Raw genomic sequence first — 10,136 nt, 5'->3', positions numbered from 1 at the left:
CCTGGGCTTTTTCAGGAAGAACACAGCCCAAGGTTCATCTTCTGCTGCTGTGGGTTTTTCCTCTCAGGGCTTTGCCGTTAGTATTGTCTAGTATTTCCTGCTTCCTCTCCTGGCAGCTCCTCTGCTAGCTCAGACACACAGCTACAGCACTCAGTTCATCAGCCCCTGTGTTTGCCACATCCGTCCCCAGGGAAATCCCTGGGCCCAAATGCAGTTGAGCTTCTAATTGAGGTGTGCCGTGCACCTCTCTGCTGCACTGGGTTCCCACTGTGCACACAGGAGCTGTGTGCTGGCTTTTTGTGTTATTTGCACCCACCAACTTTAGGCACAGAGGTTGCATGGGAGCATTAGAGGTTCAGAGCAAACTATGTGCTGAAACAGAAATCTCTCACTGCCCACAGGCAGCCAGGCTCTGACAGCCCCAGAGTCACTCAGTTAAGGTCCCTAGTTTGCTCAAAATACCATCTAGTACCAGAGACAAATTTATATCCAGATCCAGTTTTGACTTTCTCTGTAATCCAAACAGAAAGAAAAGTAGCTCCCTGCTTTGCACAGCCCTGTCCATTCTGCCAGGCTTAGCTGTCTCTCCCAAATGCTCACCAGCTCAGTTTTCTGCATGGTCCCACTGTTCCGCCGTCTCCACCTTTGCAATATCCCTACTTGCTGGGAAGAACTAGAGACTGCAACATTACCAAATGTCATAGCTGTCTGCAGGGGGAAAGTCCCTTTTTAATTATTAGCATGCTCCCAGTTCATATTTTCCCCATTAGGTGCTTCCACTCTGTCTGCAACCACACAGGGGGCTGTACTGACGGGGAGCACGTTATTGCTGGAGGGAAAGTAGTAAAACAAGCTCAAGAGACCTGCCTTCTCCCTCCCCAAGATTCTTTTTTCCTACATGAAACAAGTGTGGCAGCAAGCTGTGCTGCATCAGGCAGTGAGCATCAGCTTAAAGCTTTTTGAGCAACATGCTTTAACAAAGCTTCCACATGAAAAATGGGAATGACACCAAGAGAAAGCTTGTCTTCCAAGAGGTAGCAAATTTCAAATTACTTGACTTATATTTACCCTCAAGGCATAACAATAAAAGCAGTTTAAATTTATAGTACATCTCATCCCTAAGGATCCCCAGAAATGCAACCAATTGATAAATAGCCCACAGTTCATGCAGAGAAATACAGACCTTCCCAGGGATGCAATGCATCAGTTTAAGACTTGCCAAAAATAAGCTGCAGTCAAAAAATAAAAGCAGACTAGTGTAGCCAACCAGAGGTCTGGATCCACTAGACTCTGGTCAGGACACTGCAGCTAATTATATTTCTGTGTCCGTGGCACATGGGTAGGACTTTAAATGCCCTAATTTGGACCTTGGCTTTATGTGCCAAAAATTACCCTGCAGACTATTTGCTTGAATATTATACCAGCTTAAATAAGGTGCAGAAATGCTTCCTACCTACTGCATCCACCATTCTGCTCTTTGGAGTATATGACCAACCCAAAATAACCTCTGATGAAAAGGTTTGAGGAGGTAGGAATACAGGCCACAGGGCACATGTGACTACCTTTGACCTTCATCCTGGCTGACAAAAATGGATTTTGCATAACTTTCCTTTCTCTCATTTGGCTGGTTTTTTTAAGCTTTCAAATTAGTTTCTTACATTATTATTAGAAAGCAGGAGGGAAATACGTTTTCCTTGTTTACTACTGGACTAATTGTTTGGAGCTGCCTGGTTCTTATCTCTGTAGCAGCTGTAAATGGGAAACAGATATGTGGATTTTAACTGCAAAATATTATTGAAATGACAATGTCAAGTGTCTCCTGGCTTCCTTTGCACCAGCTAAGGCCATAGACTTTTGAAGCAACAAACCAGAGTCCTATTCCAAGGGGTATCTGCATGTGCACATACATGTACATGTACAGACAGCAGGTTTACTTCACTGATTTGTTTTGCTTTTGGCTTTAACATCTTGGTCCAAGATCTTGCTGGATGTTGTCAACTGATATATTTCCTGATATATTTCCTGGGAGCCACGTACAGTCTTTGCAATTAAATGAGAGGAAACAGTTAATGAGTATCTGCAGGATGAAGTTGTGAGACCAACTCTGGTAAATCAACAGCACTAGACCGTTGTCATGATTAGTGCAGCAATCAGAAAATTACAATTTAATGTGTTTGTTGGAGGAAGCAACACAAGAATTCTTCACATACTTTTAAAACTGCTTAAAACCCTACTGCCCCTTTTCAGTATTCAGACACTTGAGGCTGCTTTTAGGAGCCCTGCCAGTTGCTTTCTGCAAGGTAAAATAAAACAAACAGCACATCCCTACGGCACCACAGCCTTGCCAACTAAGTGCTCAGGGCGCCTAAAGTGGAGGAGGCTTTTGCAAAATCTAGCTCTCAGGTATCAGGTGCAAAACCACCTCCCATGGTTACAGTTTTTACATTGTTAAAATAACTTTTAGATAGTCCTTTGGCCTTGAAGTGCCTTCTGGACCAGGCAGCAGAGACTGCTAACATAACCCCAAATTAGAAATGCAGAGAATGTTAATCTCCTCTCAAAATGACAAGCACAGAAAACACTTCTGTGAAATCAATGCAGACATAGCAGAGGTATTAAACCAGAATACACAAGCAAACAAAGAAGGTTCAGGCTGACACAGATGACTGCAGAGTTGATGAAGTTGTGCTCCTGTTTCAGCAGGGCCAGCCCCTGCCCCTGGATAGGTACAGCTGCTCCATCCCCTGGGGCCTGTCTGAGCTTCCCAAAACTGCAACACTTGGGTGAGAGACCACACAGGAAACCAGGGTTGTGATAGGCTCCACTCTATATCCAAAAAGCCAAGTTTGTTTCTTTCTATTCTTTTTCTCTTGTGGACCATATATAAAATTGCATAGAAAAACTGCTTGAATGTGACAAATAAATTAATACATAAAAAGAAAAAGGACGGTACTTCAACAGCACAAAGCAGCACTGATGACCTTCACAACTCCAAGACCTTTGCTTTATGCTATTATGACATCCCTTCAGGCAAATATTGCAGGACTGTGCTAACCGTGAGGAGTTACAGTGAAGATATAGCCTTATTTGCCTAATTGTTAATGAGGGCTCCACTGGCCCCTGCACCTGCAGCTAGCTGCTGCTTTACATATGGGTTTAGGGCTAAATCCCTTCTCCAGCCATGCTTTTTGTTGCCTCATAGCCAGGGTTACTGGCCCATGTGTGGAGCCCCCCATGACGCCTAGGGCCAGGCTGCAGAGCAGCAGCATCTCCCTGGGGCAGGAAGTGGGCTGGCCTCAGCACGACTTTCCATCCAGAAAACATTTTCCATCACCTTTCCACCACCTACAGCTGCCTGCAGTACTGCCAAGTTAAAACACACAAAATAAAAGCAACTCATGTGCCTCTGAAAAGAGGCTGCTTGTAAATGCTTGCTAAAAATAGTCCTGTGATAGCTGTGAGGGCAGCTGGAGGTCTGTCATAGAAGGAGGCAGAGAATTCCCTTTGCTGAAGTCAGTTTACAGCCATCACAGCTAGCACAGGAATTTTCAAGTTTAATGTCTGTGTGGTTCTAGCAAAATCCCAGCTGCAGAGAGCGAGGTCCTGCTGGGCTCAATTCCCCTGCTAGTCAGAGCAGGAGCTTGCTTTTCAACTCCCATCTTCCTTTTTTTGAAGAGATGCAGATAGGAGGAGATTCATTTGTTAATTAAATTTCCCCTGCCAATTTACATTAAAAAGGGGGAACTGTTTCAAAAAGCTCACGAAACTTTCATAACCTTTAACTTCAAAAAGACAGAGTTTTACGGCTTTTTTCTAAACCTGCCCAAAAGCACCACTGGATTGTCCCAGGCCAAATGATGAATACTGAAAAGAAGTCCAGGAATGGCACAGCTGGGCTGAAAATTAAAAACATTTGCTGACAGAAAGCCAGGCGTTCTTCCTCTCCTCTGGCTCTTCCTTTTATCTTTGGATTTTCCCATAAGTTCTTGTTCAAAGGGATGCCATCCCATGGGAAAATGACAAAAGGAAAAAAAGTACAGACACTGTTACTCAGTGAGGCCAGCAATAGTTGCAAGAGAAGAAAAATTCTTCATGGGAATCCCCTACATCTGAGAAGCAGAAGCAAAAATTCACCAGGAAAAAATTCAGTGCTGTTAGCTCTGCAGACAGACAATGCCTTTTATCCATGTGGGATCCTGCATTTATCCAGTTTTTATTACCCACAGATGGCATGACAGCAATTAAAAAAATAGCAGAGAAGAGTTACTAGGAATGGCCAGAGAAAGTAAGAATAGTGACTGAAGATGTAATTTCTTCTTCAAAAGGTTTGCTCTGTTACAGAGTGAAAACTTACACAGCAGAGATGCAACATCCTCTAAATGCTGAGGCACCACCTGCACACTTGCAGGCATGGCAGCACAACATCCATCATGTGCAATCCTGCCTGAGTGTCCCCAAGAAGTGCCACTCCTCAAGCAGGGCAGATGCAGTGTTCTGATCCAGCAGCAGCCTCAGCATTGCTCCATTGGTGTTTGATTCCCTGACATTTTACCACGACTTTGCTGCCCTGGGCTTGCTAAAAAGCTTGTTCCAACAGTTAGATAAGTGCTGGTTAATGACTCCTAAGGTGTCCCTCTCACCAGGCTTCAAAGTGATCCTCAGAGGCTCGGGGATCTGTCATTGTGCAGATGCTGCCCTGGGCTTGCTAAAAAGCTTGTTCCCAACAGTTAGGTAAGTGCTGGCTAATGACTCCTAAGGTGGTCCCTCTCACCAGGCTTCAAAGCGATCCTCAGAGGCTCGGGGATCTGTCGTTGTGCAGACTGTGCAAGAACGAGGGCTGTGCTACACTGCACCTGGTGGGTGATGGAGCTTCTGGGAGTGCCAATGCTCACAGCCAGCCTGGCCTCCTGGCTGGAGGCTTGGGAGGGCACACTGCAGCCTTGCAGAGCTTGAGGGCAGCCCATAGAAACAGATGGGGACAGGCTTTGCAGCCGGGCCTGCTGCCATAGGACAAAGGGTAAGGGTTTAAACACAAGGAAGGTCAATTTTGATTAGATATAAGGAAGAAGATTTTTTACAATGAGGGTGGTGAACCCTCTGGGCAACCCAGAGGTTCCCAGAAAGGTGGTGGATGCCCATCCCTGGAAGAATTAAAGGTCAGGTTAGATGGGGGTCTTATCCAGTTCAAGATGTCCCTGATCATGGCAGGGGGGATTGGTGTTCACGGGCCTTTATTTTGTCTTAAGTTCTAGTTCAAAGGAATGCCATCCCATGGGAAAATTAAAAAAAAAAAAAAGACAAGCAGTGAGGCCAGAAATAGTTGCAAGACGGAAAAAAACCTTTTTTACAGAACCCATATTATTCTATGCTCCGGCACAGAATATCACGTTACGAAAGTGCCGGCATGCGGGGGGACGCGGGGTGCAATCAGGGCCAGCAGTGCCCGGCACTGAGGCGCTCCTCGGCCTTCGAGGGACCCCGCCGGGGAGGAGGCACTGGGAGCCCCAGGATCGGGCAGGGTAGGGCAGGGAAATCCCCGCGGGGCGCGGCAGGGAAGTACCGACGGGGACGCCGGAGAGGCGAGTACTTCCCCCTGGAAAAACGCCAAGTTCCCTCTCGGCCCGGCCTCTTCCCTCCCCTCCGACGCCCCTTCTGGGCGGCCCGAGCCGCTGCGCCCTCCCTGCCAGCGCCGGCGGCACCGAGCAGGACCGGACCCGTCGGTCGGGCTTTGACTGGCTGGAAATTCCCGTCCTCCGCGGCTCCTCCCCCGCAGAAATCCCCCGGCCGCGCTGTATATGCGAGGCGCCGCCGCCGCCGCCGCTCACTCGCAGTGCCCGCAGCTCCGCCGCCATGATCGCCGCTCGCCGCGCCGCCGAGCCGCCCGCCATGGACGGCTACGAGCAGCCCAAGAAGGAGCGCCAGGGCGCCTTCCCGCTCGACGACCGCCACGACAGCGGCCTGGACTCCATGAAGGAGGAGGAGTACCGGCAGCTGGTGAAGGAGCTGGAGGACATACGGCTGCAGCCCCGCGAGCCGCCCGCCTGGGCACAGCAGCTGACGGAGGACGGGGACACGTAAGTGGGGGTCGAGGCCGGGGCAGGGGTGGCTCGGACACGGTGGGAACGCGGCACGACCAGTCCGGGACAGGATGTGCTTGCCGGCGGGGCGGCGCCGCGCTGGGCCGCGCCGGGAGGGAAGGGAGGGGGTGCGGAAAGTCCCTGGAGCGGCGCCAGGGAGAGGCGGCTCCGCGGAAAGCCCCGGCCGCGCCGAAAGCCCCGGCTTGCGACACCGCGCGTGACCCGGCCCGGCCCGGCCCGGCGGCAGCGGGGCTCAGCGTGGCGGCGGGGGGTTAACGCGTGTTGCTTAATTACTCCTTTTTTCCCCCCTGCAGTTTTCTCCACTTGGCCATTATTCACGAGGAAAAAGCCCTGAGCCTGGAGGTGATCCAGCAGGCAGCCGGTGACCGGGCTTTCCTGAACTTTCAGAACAACCTCAGCCAGGTACTTTCACCTCGATAGCCCCAAATCCAGATCAGCCCCTGGCACACCCACACACTCCCTCTAGGGAATTTCCCCCAAAAAGTCCCTTTGATTTTTTTTGTTTTAATTGATGGAATCAATTGAATCAAAGCCTACGTTCCGGAAAATCCCCAGCTGGCTCCAGCCAGGGTTGGTACAATGCTTCCTCTCCCCTGAGAGACTGGCATTTAACGCCCACATTTTTCAAATATGATGCCATGGGTTGCATCCCTCTTTATGGAGATGTTAATGATACCCTTCATACCAGCTGGCGGTTGGTTTATCCAGAGAGCCCAAAGCTCAGCACTTCCAGATGAATGGACAGCTATACAACAACTTGGGAAGCATAAAGCACTGAGTTCATGGGGTGTGCTTTCATGCTTTTATTTGTTGGCAGAAATCACCAAGTGAACAAGAGGTCTGCTTGTCTAGATGTTGCTTCCAAGTTTGTGGTGTAACTTACAGTGCTTTTGCTTGTGCTTGCAGACTCCTCTTCACCTGGCAGTGATAACTGATCAGCCTGAAATTGCTGAGCATCTTCTGAAGGCCGGATGCGACCTGGAAATCAGGGACTTCCGAGGAAACACCCCCCTGCACATCGCCTGCCAGCAGGGCTCCCTGAGGAGCGTCAGCGTGCTCACGCAGTACTGCCAGCCCCACCACCTGCTCGCTGTCCTGCAGGCAGCCAACTACAACGGTATGGACACGCACCTGATCCTGAACGCTGCCTCTTGGTGGGCTGCCCGCAGGGTGGGGTCGGCCTCCTGTGGATCTCAGAGATCTCTGGAGAGGTGGAGAAGGATTATTTTGTCCCATTTGCGAGTTGAGGAGTCCAAAGCATACAGCAGTGTCTGACTTTTTTGAAGTGCACTGTCTTGTAGGCCTTCTCACTGTTGATTATAGTCTCTCATGGCCTTGAACTTTGCATTTTTAGTGAGTGCCTTTGCCATGCTCCTCCTTTTTTTGTTTGTAATAAGTTGCACTCAAACACTGGAATAAAGCCTCCAAGAAATCCTTTCAAAATCCAGCCCTTTTATTTATACTGGAAGCTGGAAAGCTCTTGTGGAAAACACCCTTTTGCTGTGAATGAATTGCAAATTTAGATATCATCCTGGCCTATCATCTTGGCTTTTAAGTAATGATGAAGCATTGAATTAGGCTTACTCAAGTTTTCCCTTTGTTTGTGTCTTTCAGGACATACGTGTCTTCACTTAGCATCTATCCAGGGATACCTGGCTATTGTCGAGTATCTGCTGTCCTTGGGAGCAGATGTAAATGCACAGGTATGTAATGTGCACCATCAATTTACCTGAGTGGGGCTCTTAAGAATCAGATTGGAATCAACACTGGTCTTAAGAATCAACAGGTCTGACAGTGGCTCTGCCTCTCCTGACATACCAAACCTTTTTCTGTTTTCACACAGGAGCCATGCAATGGCAGAACAGCACTACATTTGGCAGTGGATCTGCAGAATTCAGAACTAGTGTCGCTTTTGGTGAAACATGGGGCAGACGTGAACAAAGTGACCTATCAGGGCTATTCCCCCTATCAACTCACGTGGGGAAGAGACAACTCAAGCATACAGGAGCAGCTGAAGCAGCTGACCACAGCTGACCTGCAGATGTTGCCAGAAAGTGAGGATGAAGAGAGCAGTGAATCGGAGCCTGAGTTCACGGAGGATGAAGTAAGTAGCTGTTTTCATTTTTACAAGAGAAAGGGAAAATCCTGTTCTGTGCAGGGTATTTTTTGGTGTTGCTCTGATAGCATGCCCCAGTGACCCCTTGCTGTGTAACAGATAGGTATTCCAAAGATTACGCAGTCAGCAAAATGGCAGATGAGGAAGCGTGTGAACAGAGTAAGAATAAAATGTAAAAAAGAATATGAGGGAATGGAGGTTAACTTCTTGCGACATGGTTCTCTGAACACTGTTCTGTTGCTGACACAGAACCTCATGAGAGAAAATTCAAGTTGGTGGGTGGTTTTCTCCTCCCTAGGATTTGTTTTTTGGCATTCTGAGTGCTGCATTAAATGTAACCATTTTGATGTAGAAATTTTATACACTGCTGAAGAATTTGTATGTAGAATTTGGCTGCTATCCCAGAGTGGATATGATACTTTAAGATTTTTGCATTAACAGCATTTTGGGGTTTTTTTTCTTGCAGCTTATATATGATGACTGCCTTATTGGAGGACGACAGCTGGCATTTTAAAGCAGAGCTTTCTCTGAAAATAAGTGACTGTATACATATGTATAGGAAAAGGACTGACTTTCTTCACCTAAAACAAAGTCACAATGTGGAGAGAAAAAAGAGGAGGGAAATACTACACTGCCCAGCAAGGAGAAGGAGCACGTTATTGTAACAGGACAGTTCCAGGATCTCCCTTGTGTTTAAATACAGGAGTGGGATGTGTAACATCAGTACAGATCTGTGATTATTCACACCACCTGATAAAGAGCCACATAGCCAATCTTCTCAGCCCTGCAAAGGTAACAGACTACACATCCAACCTGCTCATTACAGGGAGCTTTCGTGTGGCATCAAGTACTACAGGGAACAAGTGATCTTTTGTGACAAGGTGGACTCATGCCAACACCCCTTTTCAGAGACTCTACGTTTGATTGTGCTGCGCTGGTGGCAGTCCCTGTCCTTTCTGACTGACCTCAGCTGCTCTCAGTGAGGCTTCCCAGGTAGAGGAGTCAGACCAAGGGACTGGTGCCGTCTTGGCTCTTGAGCAAAAGTAGCAATAATGTTAACTGTGGGCATTGGAAAAGTGTGTTTCACACTGTGTGTGTCATAATTGCTACACTTTTTAGCAACTGTATATTGTGTAAATACTGTACATTTTTTGTTTATAATTATTTTGGTACATGTGAGATATGTATTTATTAAAAAAAGTCCGATTACCGTACCTGGTCTGTAAAACAGTTCATTGCCCTCCTCCCTGAGATCGTGGGAATCTACCTGGTTTGCTTTTTAAGAAACGTTTTAACACCTGGTAGCCCATTGGGGTCACATTCTCAGGGATTTTAGGTGATTCACCTCAGCAGTGGTAAGACATCTAAGCGGCTTGCAGCTCTCAGCCCTTCTGCTGCAGCTAATTTTGGAAGCAGACGTAGGTGTTGTTTCCTGCACCCGCTGCAGCAGGCGGATTGTGGGGCTGGGATTCCCCCTCTCTTCCAGCACTAGGCTGCCGGCCCACTAGAGAGGGGGTTTTATGCTGGTTTTGGCAGCACCCGCCCACCTGCCCTCATGGCACCTTTTGTTCCAGCTCAAATAACTTTGCAACTCTTGCCAGGGGAAGCTGGAGGTTTGCAGCAGAGCCCTGTGTCTGTTCACCTCTTGTTTATCACCTGGCCCAGCTTCAGCTTGAACTCTGACCCCTTTGGAATTTCCGAAGGGGATTTCCGTGGGAAGAGGGAACACATCCTGAGAACTTGCCTTGCATCCCTGAAATTCAGTTGGGGCACCCCCACATCCCCACTGCAGTAGCTACAGCTCTTGTCCAGTTCACAGCAGTGAAGGATGTGGCTTTGACTGCTTCAGTTATTCCTCAAGTTTTTCTCCAGCGGTCAGGCAGACAAATCACTTTGCCCAAATCCTTTGCTCCACCTCATTA

General features: G+C 48.3%; 1 protein-coding gene across 1 annotated transcript; it reads left to right on the top strand.

Moving 5' to 3' along the window:
- The first annotated feature begins 5,684 nt into the window (after positions 1–5,684).
- On the top strand, positions 5,685–9,428 carry NFKBIA (NFKB inhibitor alpha). Its single transcript, XM_039705402.1, has 6 exons — positions 5,685–6,074; positions 6,392–6,500; positions 7,005–7,215; positions 7,713–7,801; positions 7,942–8,202; positions 8,681–9,428. Exons 1-6 carry the CDS (start codon positions 5,851–5,853, stop codon positions 8,726–8,728), a joined length of 942 nt encoding a protein of 313 aa, XP_039561336.1. The 5' UTR covers positions 5,685–5,850; the 3' UTR covers positions 8,729–9,428.
- The last annotated feature ends 708 nt before the right edge of the window (positions 9,429–10,136 follow it).

This window comes from Passer montanus, unplaced genomic scaffold (assembly GCF_014805655.1).
Source record: "Passer montanus isolate IOZ18808 unplaced genomic scaffold, ASM1480565v1 scaffold18, whole genome shotgun sequence".
In the NCBI taxonomy this organism is placed as follows: domain Eukaryota; kingdom Metazoa; phylum Chordata; class Aves; order Passeriformes; family Passeridae; genus Passer; species Passer montanus.
The sequence above is the reverse complement of the archived record's forward strand: the minus strand, read 5'-3'. Positions and strand labels throughout refer to the sequence as shown.

Excerpts from the sequence above, each read along its gene's own strand:
- NFKBIA (XM_039705402.1), top strand. The coding sequence starts at position 5,851 with ATGATCGCCGCTCGCCGCGCCGCCGAGCCGCCCGCCATGGACGGCTAC. Across the intron at positions 6,501-7,004 it reads TTCAGAACAACCTCAGCCAG|ACTCCTCTTCACCTGGCAGT; the intron begins GTACTTTCACCT and ends TTGTGCTTGCAG. Across the intron at positions 8,203-8,680 it reads CTGAGTTCACGGAGGATGAA|CTTATATATGATGACTGCCT; the intron begins GTAAGTAGCTGT and ends TTTTTCTTGCAG.